We start from the raw sequence: 15,734 nt of genomic DNA, 5'->3' as shown, positions 1-15,734 counted from the left end.
CTTGGGAAGGGTACCGAAACATGTCTGCAACATTGAAGGTCCCCAAGAACACAGTGGCCTCCATCATTCTTAAATGGAAGAAGTTTGGAACCACCAAGACTCTTCCTAGAGCTGGCCGCCCAGCCAAACTGAGCAATCCGGGGAGAAGGGTGTTGGTCAGGGAGGTGACCAAGAACCCGATGGTCACTCTGACAGAGCTCTAGAGTTCCTCTGTGGAGATGGGAGAACCTTCCAGAAGGACAACCATCTCTGCAGCACTCCACCAATCAGGCCTTTATGGTAGACTGGCCAGACGGACACCACTCCTCAGTAAAAGGCACATGACATCCCGCTTGGAGTTTGCCAAAAGGCACCAAGATTCTCTGGTCTGATGAAACCAAGATGAAACTCTTTGGCCTGAATGCCAGGTGTCACGTCTGGAGGAAAGCTGGCACCATCCCTACGGTGAAGCATGGTGTTGGCAACATGCTGTGGGGATATTTTTCAGCAGCAGGCACTGGAAGACTAGTCAGGATCGAGGCAAAGATGAACGGAGCGAAGTACAGAGAGACCTTTAATGAAAACCTGCTCCAGAGTGCTCAGGAGTTCAGACTGGGGCGAAGGTTCACCTTCCAACAGGACAACGATCCTAAGCACACAGCCAAGAGTGGCTTCGGGACAATTCTCTGAATATCCTTGAGTGGCCCAACCAGAGCCAGGACTTGAACCCGATCGAACATCCCTGGAGAGCCCTGAAAATAGCTGTGCACCAGCGATCCCCATCCAACCTAACAAAGCTTGAGAGGATCTGCAGAGAAGAATGGGAGAAACTCCCCAAATACAGGTGTGCCAAGTAGTGTCATACCCAAGAAGACTCGAGGCTGTAATCACTGCCAAATGTGCTTCAACAAAGTACGGAGTAAATGGTCTGAATACTTATGTAAATGTGATATTTCAGTTTTTTATTTATAAATTTATATAATTTTTGCTTTGTCATTATAGGATATTGTGTGTAGATTGATTAGGAAAAAATCTATTTAATACATTTTTGAATAAGGCTGTAACATAACAAAATGTGGAAGAAGTCAATGGGTCTGAATACTTTCCGAAGGCACTGTATTACCACTTTCTATTTTTCTATAGAGAGGCCAGACATATGCCACACAGACACTGAAGAAAGACGGCCAAACCAGCTGCATCTAAAGAAGGTTAGTTTTGGTTTTAAAACGACAATAATTTTGAAATATATAATAATTTGAGTCTTTTGACCAGGATTGTTATTTTTGAGCAATTTGTAGTGGATCTTGCTGTCCATCAATTCTATTCTAACCAGTTCATATGACCCCCTTCCACGAAATGTCTTGTCAATTTTGATGAACAAATTCTGGAAAATTCACATATGACTTTATCAATAGTTTCCCCCTAAGAGGCTTGGGTTAAGTATGGACGTTTTGCATTATGGAAAAGATGGGTTAACACATTAAAGGGCAATTCTACCACTTTTCAACCTCACATTAATTCTCTCCAAAGCCATATCAATGTCTACAAATGTGAAAATAGCACATTTCTACATTTTATTGTAGAAAAAGAAAAACCCTTGAATGAGTAGGTGTGTCCAAACTTTTGACTGGTAGTGTATGTAGACACTGATATGGTGCTGGAGATAATGAGTATCATGTTGAAAAGTGGTGGAATTGCCCTTTAAGGAAATACAAAGAAGGAAAACAAGGTTATTTCTTTATTCAAATAGTTATTTTATTTGGTTATTTCAAATAGTAAAAAGCGCTATACAAAAAAAAGTATATTAATTGATTAAAGCAAAAAGTATCGGAGTACCAAACTTGTACACGTAACCACAGCAGTGTTCTAGAATATTGGACCGTTGGGTTTTATACTTTTGGAATTCTCAGTGCAGCAAAAGCAATTTCTCCAACTGTCAACAGATTCAAATGATTAGAGGATGCGTACCAAGAGATGCATTGGTTGGGAATTGTGGTTAGTTGTGCGTTCGGTCTATGCGTCCCCTGTGGATGAGGGTCTAGCTATGTCACAATGGGACGCCGGACTATCGTGTCCTAGCTTCTGTGCTTCTGATTTACGCTTTATGTAATGTACATAGTGACTCACACATTTGGATTTAAAACCCAAAAAATAGATAGATCTTCATATATTCACAATTTTAGCATCTGTGGCAGCACCATTGAGGCTTAGTCAATTTTCATCTTCACGATTGGCTGATCCCTCCTGATGACCCAGTTGGACATGACTCCAACAGGGTCACCAAGAGGGATCCGCCAATGAAGTTGGAAGTCCCACCCAGTTGACTACATTAAAATGGTGGAAGCCCTCAATGGCACTGCTCATGCTAATACGGTCTTTCAGCCACTAGAGCCTCTTTCATTCTCTATGTTTAAAACAGAGCAGTATGGGACATGTGTATGGATATTTGGGATAGCTGGTTTCAAATCAGAGGCTTATACCGATGTAGGATCTCAATTTGTTGCTGAATGTTCCTGCACAGCAGGGAATGCAAACGTGTGCTGTATTTTTTTTTTTTAAAGGCTTCTAAAGTTTGTCATTTACATTTTTAAATTTCAGACTTCACTTGCCCTAAGGAAAAATGTATCAACCCATAAAAAATGTCCATTAATTATAATCCACATAATAATTCACATTTCTTGTTGCTGCAGGATTATTTTCCTGAATCCTGCTACCGCAGATACCAAGTGAGAGGGCACACAGACAGTATTCACACCAACAGTGCCTTCGGAAAGTATTCAGACCCCTTAACCTTTTCCACATTTTGGAGACCAGACATATCACACACAGACACTGAAGAAAGACCACAACATGTATTTTCTACTAGCTAAGAGCAGAGCAACATTTACTATGTCATTTTTAAAGCCATACAATGGATTGGGAATAAGTATCCAGAAATGCAAAACGCAAATCTATGATGAAAACATATCTTTCAGTCTTTGTTCATGGTATACATCTGAATACAGTTTTGGAAATGGGCCGTTGTGTTCATTTGGGGCCTCAGCACCATGATGTAGACCTTAGGCATGAAATAACCACCGAGTATACCGAGCACACTGGACACTATGGCCAGCACATGCATGGCCATGGCAAACTCCCCCCTGCTGACAAAATAGATGGTGAAGAAGCTGATCCAGGAGATCATGTATATCATGAGACTAAAGGTGATACACTTGGCCTCGTTGTAGTTGGCTGGCAGGTCTTTGCCCATGTAACTGAAGGAGAAGCAGAGCGTGCTGAGCAGAGAGACGTAGGCTAGCTCTATCATGGCCCAAAAAGAGAGGGTGTTACTACACTCCGTGACGATGCTGTCGGAGTAGAAGTCCACGTCTTGGGAGGGGTATGGGGGGTTTAGAGTAACACGGAGCACAGAGATCAACAAAACTGTCATGGAAACAACGAGGACAGTGACTTCAGGCCCGTGGTTCTTAGCCCAGGTATCATAGGCCCGGGGAAGCTTGGAGGATAGCTTAAAGATACACACTACCTGGAAGGAACGGACGGTGACACAAGCCAGACACATGGTAAAGCTGAAGACGAAGAGAGGCTGCTTGAGAAGGCAGTCAGTCCGAGACGGGAAGCCAAAGTGGCACAGGGCACTGGCAGCCGCGGCGGTTAGGGCCAGAAGCATCACCAGGCAGGTGTGCCCACCGGCCGACTTGACCACAGGGGTGCCCAGGTTGAGGAGGAAGATGACCCCTGTCCCCAGGGTCATGAGCAAGGTCAGAGCCAGGAGGAGTAGCAGGGCGATAGACAGGGGACCGCCCCAGGCCAGCAGTAGGACTGTCCGATCCAGACACACCTCGCTTTCCGCTGGGGACCACTGGTAAAGCTCACACTTCTGGCACCGGGTGGATCCTAAAGAGTGACATACCATAACATCAATGCTGGGGTCAGTTCAATATTTATAGTACCAAGTTTCCAAAGATTAAGGGGTTTAGCTACATTCATTAATTGAGATTAAAAGCATCCCCATAATTGAATGGATAGCATTGATTACAACACCATCAGAGATTGTATTCCCATCATGTGTTATTCGATTAGACTGCTAAATAGCTAACAAAATGGCTACACAAACTATCTGAGTTGACCTTTGTATCTGATTCTCTATGCACACACTACACACACTGATACTCCAACACACATATAAACACTCACTCCATAATTTGCTCACACACACATAATATGCACATACATACTGACTCTACACACACTCACATACAATCATCATATATGCTGCTGCTACCCTGTTAATCATATATCCTGATGCCTCGTTGCCTTACCCCTATACATATCTACCTCTATCCATCCAGTATCCCTGCACATTGTGAATATGGTATTGGAACTGACCCTGTATATAGTATGCTTACTTACTTTATTGTGTTCTTCTTGTTTCTTATTTTTATATATTGTGTGTTTTAGTTGTACCTTGTTATTTGTTGTATTACATTGTTATTGATTACTGCATTGTTTGGGTTAGAGCTTGCAAGAAAGGCATTTTACTGTACTTGTGTGCATGTGACATTAAAACTTGAAACTTGAAAACTAGTGCTACCACCTGCTATAGGAGACAGTTTATGGAAGGGCAACATATGTCACCTGCTGGACACTTTCAAACAGTACAAATGGAATGTTCTTTAACAGACAGGGCTTGGACAATGGATGGGCATACAAGGCAACTGGTTTGTGTAATCTGTAATCTCACCAGTCTTGTTGAGGAAGTTGTGAGCAGCACAGGCCAGGCAGTCGAAGCAGCACTTGTGTTGTCCCGTCTGCAGCTTCCTGTGTCCTTTTGGGCATTCTGGGGAGCATATCGACGGAGGCACCTCCTAGACACACCCAGAAACACACACCGATGTCCACCTATAACCAGGTGTTTCACTTTCTATTTCTATAGTACCCAAAAACTATTCTGCAATTTCATCTGACAATGGATATGATTATAATACTACTGTGCAAATGCTGTAATTCTGAGCCTTTACTTTTCCTGTGTATCCGTCGTCACTACCCCATTCAATTTGAGCAGGGTCCACTGTGAGGTCAGTGGGGTCTGCAGTATAAGAGCCCACCTCACGGAGAGACCACTCTGTTCCCCTCCAAATCCAGGTCACGATGTCATATCCTGTGGGCGGGTCTCCGTTCTCATTAAAGTAAATAGAGGAGTTCCCAACAGAGAATCTCACCTGCTTTAACAGTGGCAGAAGCTGAGGGATAGACAGAAGACAAAGAACATACACTAAACATGACTGTAACATACCTGTGATAGTAAACATGGTTTACTGTTGATTTTCAATAGTACATGACAATCAAGTCTATAGTGGACTTCGCTTTCTTTAGAGCAGACTTTTTGACTACAGTACCACCATTTTGAAAACACTAACCTGCCAAGGTAGCACTTCAGACTTTTGGCATTCACCCAAGCCACAACCAAGTGCTTGATGCAGTGCATGTGCCACAGCATATACAGCCTTGTAAACATTATAAGAGGATTTGATGTCATAGTCCCCCAAAGAGAAGTTTTTTGCTGCCATGCTGGAGAGGTCCGTATTTTGCAAACATTCAACACTCAGGTCCATCGTGCCATTGGAGGTGCCACTAAGTAACTTTGGAACAGCATGGCGTTCGAACTCCTCAAACCCAGCTATTGCTGTGTATTTGATGGAGATGCCTAGTACAGTCCCAATGGTGTGAATACCTGGTATCCCTGACACTAGAGTGGCGACTGACCAGTCCTCTGTCCCTATCCACACCTTACCAGTTACACCCTGCTCTATGACAAACGGGAAGAACTGACTGACTTTGGTCCTGCTGGAGAACACGACAATAGTGTTGACCTTGGTCTTCACAATGTTCTTGACTATGTTCCTCATGGTCTGGTTGTTGGCGGAGGTGAGTTCGGGGATGATCCCTTGGTAGGAGATGCAGATGTCAAAGTGAGCAGCCTGAAGAGAGAGACTCTCTATGCCCTGGAGGCCGTAGGAGTCGTCGCTGCCCAGTAGAACGATCCAGGTCCAGTTAAAACGGACCAGCAGCTGGACCATGGCGTCCACCTGGTTCTTGTCACTGGGGATGGTGCGGAAGAAGGCTGGGTAGAGGAGCTTGTTACTCAGCATCTCATTGGAGGCTTCATAGGAGATCTAGGAAAAATATCACAGATAAGAGGAGGAGGAGGAGGAAGAGGAGAGGGAGGAGGAGGATGGGGAGGGGGAGGATAAATAAGAGGAGGAAGAAGAAGAGGAGGAGGACAAAGTATAAAGTATAGGAGGCAAGAAGAATAAATATTTACATATATAAATAGGTTTGAAAAAACAAGTAAGATCAAAAGGAAGAGCAAAAGAAGACTAAAACAAATGGTCACAACTGTATTCCATTCTTAGTCTAGAGAGAATAGATATTAGCATTAGTTTTACTGGTGACCATACACTGTACCTGTGGCACAAGATAAGAGCCCAGCACTGCAGCAGGGGTGAAGGTGTAACTGCTACTATCAGGCCCGATCACTGCCACTGCCCTCGGGTCACCACCTGTGTTGTTCCCTAAAGTTCTCTGGTACTGTTGGGCCAGCATGGCCAGAGTGGCCAGCACACTGGCTGGTTGATTGCAGGTGTCATACGCATGGTAACCCAGTGATACCCCTGGGAGAAGATGCTGGTTTTTGGTACCGTTGTTGATCTCCTCCACAGCGAATCTCATGGCTTGTATCAAATGATAGCCATGTTTATTAAATTTCCCTCTGAATAGGAGAGAATTGATTGCAAGCAAAATCAAAATAAATCTATAATATAAAGAAAGTGTTTGATTCAAGTCCCAATAACTCCTTGATTCTCTAAAATTAACTAAAATGCCAGGGAAATAGATTAACAAAATATGTCCTCTTGTGAGATATTTGCTATTGTACTTACTCTTTACAGGCTCCCAGGGCTGGTAGGTTGGAGCTGGAGGGGGCCAACTTGTGTAGGGGAAAGAGACCAGAGATGGTGTAGTCCCCTGGAAGCTGCAGACCGGTTCCCTCAGTCAGCTGATGGCCAGCCAGGATCAGTACCAACCAGCCCAGGACGACACACACACCACCACACACATACATACCTCAACCTCAACAAACCACAGCCCTGAACTGGAAATATGGGCATTCTACCTATTTTTATATAGAATGGATGGATGGGTGGAGTGGAAAGAAGGTGGAATGGAGGGAGAGAGGGAGGGAGGTGAATGTGGATGGTTTTGCATCTTTCCCAGTGATGAAGTAAGGAACATTTGCATTTTGAGATTGGTTTTTCATACAGTAGAGTTAGCTTTATATTGAAATGAACTGCATGAATGTACACGAGTAGAATCTTCATTTGATCACTCTTTTGTGATCACTGGTAGGCCTGATCACCGACAACGATGAGACAGCCTATAGGGAGGAGGTCAGAGACCTGGCAGTGTGGTGCCAGGACAACAACCTCCCCCTCAATGTGAGCAAGACAAAGGAGCTTACTGTGAACTACAGGAAAAGGAGGGCCGTACAGGCCCCCATTAACATCGACGGGGCTGAAGTGGAGCGGGTCGAGAGTTTCAAGTTCCTTCGTGTCCACATCACCAACAAACTATCATGGTCCAAACACACCAAGACAGTTGCGAAGAGCGCACGACAACACTTTTTCCCCCTCAGGAGACTGAAAAGATTTGGCATGGGTCCCCAGATCCTCAAAAAGTTCTATAGCTGCACCATCGAGAGCATCCTTACCGATTGCATCACTGCCTGGTATGGCAACTCCTCTGGATCTGACTGTAAGGCGCTACAGAGGGTCGTGCGAACGGCCCAGTACATCACTGGGGCCAATCTTCCTGCCATCCAGGAACTATATACTCGGCGGTGTCAGATGAAGGCCCCAAAAATTGTCAAAGACTCCAGTCACCCAAGTCACAGACTGTTCGCTCTGCTACCACACGGCAAGTGGTACCGGAGTGCCGAGTGTAGGACCAAAAGTCTCCTTAACAGCTTCTACCCCCCAGGCCATAATGCTGCTGAACAATTAATAAAATGGCCAACCAGACTACTTACATTGATCCCCCTGCTACTTGCTGTTTATTATCTATGCACAGTCACTTTACAAATTACTTCGACTAACCTGAACCCCTGCACATTGACTTGGTACACGTAGCCCCTGTATATAGCCTTGTTATTGTTATGTAACTTTCTTGTTACTTTTTTATTTTATTTTTTTACTTTAAGAGACACACCACACACTTAAAATCAATGGATATGTCAGATTGCTTTGACTGAAAGGTTAGTCACAATGTAAATCAGAGCTGGTTAATTTTTTTCTATCTTATCGGTTTTGTTTTGATTTTTGCGGGAGGGGGAAGGGGAAATCACGATTAGAATATGTTGAGGGGAAAACACATTTTCTAACAAGAGCACATCAGGGTACTAAAATCTTTCCAACGTATCTTCTGCTCCATTTTCCATGAGTGGTGGACAGTCAATATAGAAACCTTCCCTAAATTGTTATTGCTGCTAACACTGTTGGGCTGAATTTCCATTCTCTATCCATTACCAAAACCACAGTGACATTTGAGGCCCAGATTGTGCCCCATGTGTAAACACACCTTTAACCACGGACAGCCTATTTGCCTCATACTCACACACTGCAGGATCTGCAAACTCAAAAGAAGACCACAGTTTCCCTTTGTTTTGACAGCAATATTAGACATTTTGTTAACCACATTATTACAAATGCAAATGCCATGTAAAGTAAAAACATTGTACAAGCTTGGCAAAATAAAGTATTTCCATATCCATCAACATAGTTGCACTGAGAACATTTGCCTAGATGTAGGTTTCTAGCCACGGGAGGGGCAAAAAATGCATCTGTGGTTTTTAGTGCTGAGAGATTAGTGCTTTTTGATAAGGGCGCAACTTTGGTTTTAGAAATGGGGGGGACATAATATTTTTTTGTATTATTATTTTTATCCGGTCAGATAAACACTCCAAACAGCCAACCCTACTGCTCGTAGGCGTCTGCATGGTCCTAAAAAAACACTCCTGCCCCCAGTGAAGTTGGTTCGGTTTGGGTTTGATAAAAATAAAAATAAATCATGTTTTTTGATTTCGGTTTCCATTATTTGGGTTGAACGCTGTAACAATACAGCATAAACAATTAATACAAGTCCCATGATAGTAGTGACTGTTTCAGTATGATATGTTGGATAAAGGAATAAAGACAGACACCAATGTCAAGTTCAATAGCCTTGTTCATGCATTGTACAAATCCCTACGCGCGGAGTCCGGGGAACAGTCCGGCTAGTCAATTACCTATCAACTAGACTCCGTAAAATCATCATTTTCAATAGAAAGTGCAAACATAACGGCATAACATTAAGTTCTTAACAGTCAAGTCATAACAATTGAAAAAGCATGACATTTTCTTTTTACTTCAGTTGTCATCTTCCTTTTTTTCTTCTTTAATAATGAGGTTAACAGAGACAAGTTAACACAGTCTCTTGCTTACAGAGTAAGCCTGTCCGGTGGCTTGCACAGCCGACCCACCCGTGAGTAAGTATGGGCTCTGACAGGGGTAGGATTAGGGCCACGAGCTGGAGAGCTTGGTGGGGTAGAAGCCTCACCTTCAGTTGGCTCATGTCTCAATTCTGCACCCCTTACCCTTAGGCCTGGACTGTGATCCAGCTCATCTAGGTGAGTGTATGGCGTGTTCTGGTTTGTCTGCTCTGCTACGCGCAGATCCACCCGATTGCGACGATAGAGGGAGCCACCAACATCCACCAGGTAAGAACGTGGTGCAACTCTCTGTAGGCATGTGCCCAGCCTCCAAAGTTCTGTGTGGTCTCCCGGCAGCGGTTTCATCCTTATCATTTCACCCACCTCCAGCTCTGGTAGGTCTCGAGCAGTCCAGTCATAGAAGCCCTTAGCGAGCTGCTTTCTGTGACGCAGTTTGTCCGTGATGCCAACCATGACGCAGGGCTCAAGTAGCTTGTTAGCTACGGGGATGGTAGTCTTCAGACGTCTGGACAGAAGGCGTTGTGCTGGGCTGCTGTCCATGTTTTCGGTGGGCGTGTTCCTCCACTGTAAGATCGCTTTCCATGGGTCGTTGCTGTCGCGCACGGCCCTACTTAACAGGTTTTTTGCAGTCTTGACAGCTGACTCTGCCTTGCCATTTGCTTTTGGGTGTCTTGGAAAGGAGGTCATGTGGTCAAACTCCCATTCTGAGGCGAAATGCTTGAACTGTGCAGGGAATTGTGGGCCATTGTCCGTGATTACCTTGTCAGGCTGACCTTGCCTATGCAAACTGCGCCTTGCAGCGCTTTATGACCGTCTCTGCAGACAAGTCAGGGAGAAGTTCAATTTCCCAAAAGTCAGAGTAGTGATCAACAATGAGAAGATAGTCCTTTTGTCTGTGGCTGAATAAGTCCATGCTGATGATTTGCCAGGCCCTTGTGGGCAGTTCGTGTGACATCATGGTTTCCTTTTGCTGTTCATGAGCGTACTCGTTGCATGTGGTACAGTTGCTGACAAAGTCTTTCATTTCTGCATGCATGTTTGGCCAGTATAATGTTTCACGAGCCTGGCGGTAGCATGCGTCACCTCCAACATGACTGGAGTGTATCCGGGTAAGTATCTCTGGACGTAGTGATTTGGGAATAATGACCTTCTGACCTCTGAACAAGACGCCATTTTGCATGCTGATCTCATCTCGAAAGGTCCAGTATTCTCTCACTGTGAAAGGTGTCTCCTCTTTCAGGTATGGCCATCCTGCGAGAGCCATGGACTTCAGTGACTGTAGGTGTTTGTCCTTGTCAGTGTGTTGCCTGATCTGGGCTAGGCGGTGATCTGTGACGTTTAAGTAGTCTGCCTGATTGATCTGTTGAACATCTTGTTGTTCCTGCTGTAGCAAACAGATGGCCTGCCACTGATAGGCAGTGCCTCTGCCTGTACATTGTGCTGTTGCCCTGCTCAGTGTGTGACCTTCAGGCTGTAGTTTTGAAGAGTCAGGAGCATGCTTTGAAGCCTCTTGGGCGCGTTGAGGAGGGGTTTACTGAATATGGCAATGAGTGGTTTGTAGTCAGTTTCAGCGGTGACCAGCTCTCGACCATATAACTAGTGATGGAATCGCTGGCAGGAGAAGACGATGCTAAGGCACTCTTTCTCAATTTGTGCATAGTTTTGTTCGGTGGGTGTGAGCGCTCTCGAGGCAAACGCAACGGGCTGGCCTTCCTGCATAAGGCAGCATCCAAGTCCCCTTTGGCTGGAGTCGCTCTGGATTGTGACAGGCTTCGTGAAGTTGTAGTAGCGCAACACTGGCATGGATGAAGCCAGAGATTTCATCTCCTGCACCGCGGCCTCGTGCTTGGGTAGCCAGTGCCATGGTGTGTCTTTGTCCAGCAACCGGTGCAGAGGCTCACAGACTGCTGATAGGTGTGGCATGAACTTTGCAAGATACTTTGTAAAACCGATGAGACGCTGTACTCCTTTTGCATCAGACGGGTTTGGCATGTCAAGTGTGGGTCCGGCTTCAGGCCTTTTGCTGAGAGAATGTGGCCATGGAAGTTGACGTCTTTCACCTTGAACTGCAGCTTCTTCAGGCCAAGACGAAGCTTAACTGATCGACAGCGCTCCATCAGTGCCTGGAGCTTCACATCGTGGTCGCGTTCTGCTTCTTCGTCTGTGTCACCACAGCCTACAATCAGGACATCATCGGCGATGGGTTCAATGCCCTTGAGCCCAGCCAGTAACTTGTGCTGCTTGCGTTGGTATACCTCAGGTGCCACTGAGACACCAAACGGGAGCTTGAGCCAGCGTTTCCGACCCCAGGGGGTCCAGAAGGTAGTCATGAAGCTGCTTTCTTCATCCAGCTTGCTTTGAAGGAATGCATCTCGGGCATCCACCAAGGTGAAAATCCTGGCCTTGGGAAGCTTGTAGAGGACATCTTCTAGTGTCGGCATGATGTAGTGGGATCGTTTCAGTGCTTGGTTCAGATGCTTTGTGTCGATGCAGACCCTCAGCTTCTCTGTTTTTTTTCACTATGACCATATTGCTGATCCGGTCAGTTGGTTCGGTCACAGATGTCATGTGGCCATCGGCCTCATACTTGTCCAGCTGGGCCTTCACAGCGACTTTCATTGCAATGGGCACATTGCGAGGAGCACACTGGACTGGAGTGATGCTCTCATCCACTTCAAAGTGTACCTCCCCATGCACTGATTCAACGGGCATGTTGAATACATTGTCATATCTGCTGAGTAGTTGTTCTTTGGACAGGGGTCCATGCTGGACAGGATCCACAATGTGCAGGTCATTTGGAACAGTGAACTGCATCAGTCCCAGGCGTTCGCATTTAGAGCCTGAGAGGAGAGGATATTAACTGGTTTTCACAATCTCAAACTCCAACTTGTGTTTGCGTCCCCGAATAACACATTCGGTCTCAAAAGGTGCCCATAGAGCTCATTAGCTCTCCTGAGTACAGCTTTAGTCTAGTATCGCTGGGAAATAGATGTGTGCCAGGTGACAGATTGATTTTGTCTTTGTAGCTCATTACGTTGCATGTAGCACCGGAATCCAGTTGACATTGTTGTTGCTTGTTGTGTAATCGTAGTGTCACAAACCATTTCTTCCCTCGAGTGTACAGCCCCAATGGATTCATGCATGTAAATGTCAATTTCACTGTTCAGCTCTGAACATTGAGTGACATCATCAACACAGTGAATCTTGCCCTCACTCACCTTTTTTTTTGCTTTTGAGACACTTTTGCAAAGCGATTATTAGTTCCACAAGCTCTGCATGGTTTTCCATAGGCAGGGCAGTGCTCTTTGCCACGTGTGTGTGTATTCCCACAGTATTTACATGCTACGGGGCGCTCTGTGTTCACCGTTCGTGGTGAATTACTCTGCCTCGATGTTTTGTCTGAATGTCTGCCTAGCAACAGCGTGAACAGTATCAACGTCGGAGCGTGGGGTTTCGATTTCCATTGCTCTCATTCTCATGTCAGTGACTTCAGCAGTGCGGCACATTTCGATGGCAGTTACTAATGTTAAGCCTCTCTCTCTCTCAGTAGATGCTGGCGCGTATTCTCATTTGCAATTCCCAGTACTATTTTGTCACGAATCAATTCATCTTTCAATCCCCCGTATTCACAAGTGGCGGATTTTTCTCTCAAATGGGTTACAAAGTTGTGTACTCACCCTCTTCCTGTTTGCAGCTTCCGATAACGAACCGCTCGTAAATTACGTTTCTGGCGGGTTTGAAGTAATTCTCCAATGCATCACACTGTTGTCGTGCTGTGAGGGTGAGATTGTGCCGGTAGATATGCCTGCATTCGCTGCCCATTAAACTCCTCAGAGTTGCCGCTTGTACCTCGTTGGGTTTCTCATGTAGACCGGTCGCCAGCTCATAGTCCTCGAATTCATCCCTGAAATTGTCCCAATTAGTATTCCAGTCCCCTGTGAGAACTATGGGATATGGTGGTGGAATGTTTGCTGCCATAGCGATGGAATTGGAGATTTCTTTGCCTTCAGTCATCGAGGTAGGTAGTGATGCTAGCTAGCCAGCTAACAACGAGTTGATCAGTGTTGTAACTAGGAGTGGGAATCGGCATGTGTTCACATATGGAACGTAACTGCGCCTATACTGTACTTAGCTACAAAAATAACAAACGTGTGGTTTTCGAGACACTTCTGATACCATGTTTCAGTATGATATGTTGGATAAAGGAATAAAGACAGACACCAATGTCAAGTTCAATAGCCTTGTCCATGCATTGTACAAATCCCTACACACGGAGTCCGGGGAACAGTCCGGCTAGTCGATTACTGTCATGCCCTGACCTGAGAGAGATGTTTTATTTCTCTATGTGTTGTAATTCTTTGTTTTGGCTGAGTATGGTTTCCAATCAGAGGCAACTGTCTATCGTTGTCTCTGATTGGGAATCATACTTAGGCAGCCCTTTTTCCCTCCTTCAGTGTAGAATCTTGTTTTTGTACAGCTCAATAAGCCTGCAGAACGTGACGTTCATTTTCCGTTGTTTATTATTTTGTTTTAGTGTTCTGAGTTATAATAATTACTGATCATGAGCACTTACCACGCTACACCTTGGTCTTCTCCTTGCGACGATCGTCACAGAAGATCCCACCACAAAAAGACCAAGCAGCGTGGTCCGGAGCAATGGACCTGGGAAGACATCCGGGACGGAAAGGGATCCTGGACGTGGGAGGAGATCCAGGTTGGATGGCATCGCCTCCCATGGGAACAGGTGGAGGCAGCGAGAGCAGAGCGGCGACGAGACAAGGAACTAGCATGGCAACGACGGAAGCACGAGAGGCAGCCCCACATGTTTTTTTGTTGGGGGGGGGGGCCACACGGGGAGATTGGCAGAGTCAGGGTGGAGACCTGAGCCAACTCCCCGTGCTTACCATGGGGAGCGAGTGACTGAGCAAGCACCGTGCATTCACAGCCAAGTGCGTCCTGCACCAGCGCCCCGCATTAGCCGGGCGAAAGTAAGCATCCAGCCAGGACAGGTTGTGCCAGCTCTACGCTCGAGACCTCCAGTGCGCCTCCACGGCCCAGTATATCCTGTGCCTGCTCCACGCACTTGCCCTAAGTTGCGTGTCACCAGTCTGGCGCCACCTGTGCCACCCCCACGCATCAGGTCTCTAGTGTGCCTGCCCAGTCCGGTGTGTCCTGTTCCTGCTCCTCGCACTCGCCCTGAGGTGCGTGTTACCAGTCTGGCGCCACCTGTGCCAGCCCCACGCATCAGGCCTCCAGTGCGCTTTCCCAGTCCAGAGCTTCCGGCGACGTCCCGCAGTCCGGAGCCTCCAGCGACATTCCCCAGTCCGGTGAGACCGGTTCCAGATCCACGTAAGAAGCCTCCAGTGATAATCCATGGTCCGGAGCCTCCAGTGATAATCCATGGCACGAAGCCTGTAGGGATGATCCATGGCATGAAGCCTCCAGTGATGATCCATGGCCCGGAGCCTGTAGGGATGATCCATGGCACGGAGCCTCCAGTGATAATCCATGGCCCGGAGCCTCCAGTGATAATCCATGGCACGAAGCCTCCAGTGATAATCCATGGCACGAAGCCTCCAGTGATAATCCATGGCACGAAGCCTCCAGTGATGATCCATGGCAAGAAGCCTCCAGTGGTGATCCATGGCGCGGAACCTGTAGTGATGATCCATGGCACGGAGCCTCCTGAGACGGTCCACAGTCGGGAACCTCCGTAGACGGCCCACAGTCTGGAACCTCCGTAGACGGCCCACAGTCCGGAACCTCCGTAGACGGTCCACAGTCCGGAACCTCCGTAGACGGTCCACAGTCCGGAACCTCCTGAGACGGTCCACAGTCCAGAACCTCCTGAGACGGTCCACAGTCCAGAGTCTTCAGCGATGTTCCCCAGTCCAGAGTCTTCAGCGACGGTCTGCAGTCCAGAGTCTTCAGCGACGGTCTGCAGTCCAGAGTCTTCAGCGACGGTCTGCAGTCCAGAGTCTCCAGCTGTGGTCTGCAGTCCAGGGCCTCCGGCACTGATCCACGGTCCGGTTCCTCCGACGACAATCCACGGTCCGGCAATACAAAAGCGGAGGGATCAGCGGGCGGAGTGGGGGCTACGCCCCGAACCGGAGCCGCCACCAAGGGTAGATGCCCACCCGGACCGGGAGTCCGCACCTTTGGGGGGGGGGGGTACTGTCACGCCCTGACCTGAGAGAGACGTTTTTCTCTG

General features: G+C 46.8%; 1 protein-coding gene across 1 annotated transcript; it reads right to left on the bottom strand.

Moving 5' to 3' along the window:
• Nucleotides 1–2,950: 2,950 nt before the first annotated feature.
• On the bottom strand, nucleotides 2,951–7,114 carry LOC106566920 (taste receptor type 1 member 1). The gene is made up of 6 exons (XM_014135524.2): nucleotides 6,921–7,114; nucleotides 6,448–6,751; nucleotides 5,400–6,155; nucleotides 5,001–5,222; nucleotides 4,724–4,847; nucleotides 2,951–3,876 (listed from the first exon to the last, which is right to left on the bottom strand). The coding sequence occupies exons 1-6, from the start codon at nucleotides 7,100–7,102 to the stop codon at nucleotides 2,951–2,953; spliced, it is 2,514 nt and encodes an 837-aa protein (XP_013990999.2). The 5' UTR covers nucleotides 7,103–7,114.
• Nucleotides 7,115–15,734: the final 8,620 nt, after the last annotated feature.

This window comes from Salmo salar, chromosome ssa13 (genome assembly GCF_905237065.1).
Source record: "Salmo salar chromosome ssa13, Ssal_v3.1, whole genome shotgun sequence".
In the NCBI taxonomy this organism is placed as follows: domain Eukaryota; kingdom Metazoa; phylum Chordata; class Actinopteri; order Salmoniformes; family Salmonidae; genus Salmo; species Salmo salar.
The sequence above is the reverse complement of the archived record's forward strand: the minus strand, read 5'-3'. Positions and strand labels throughout refer to the sequence as shown.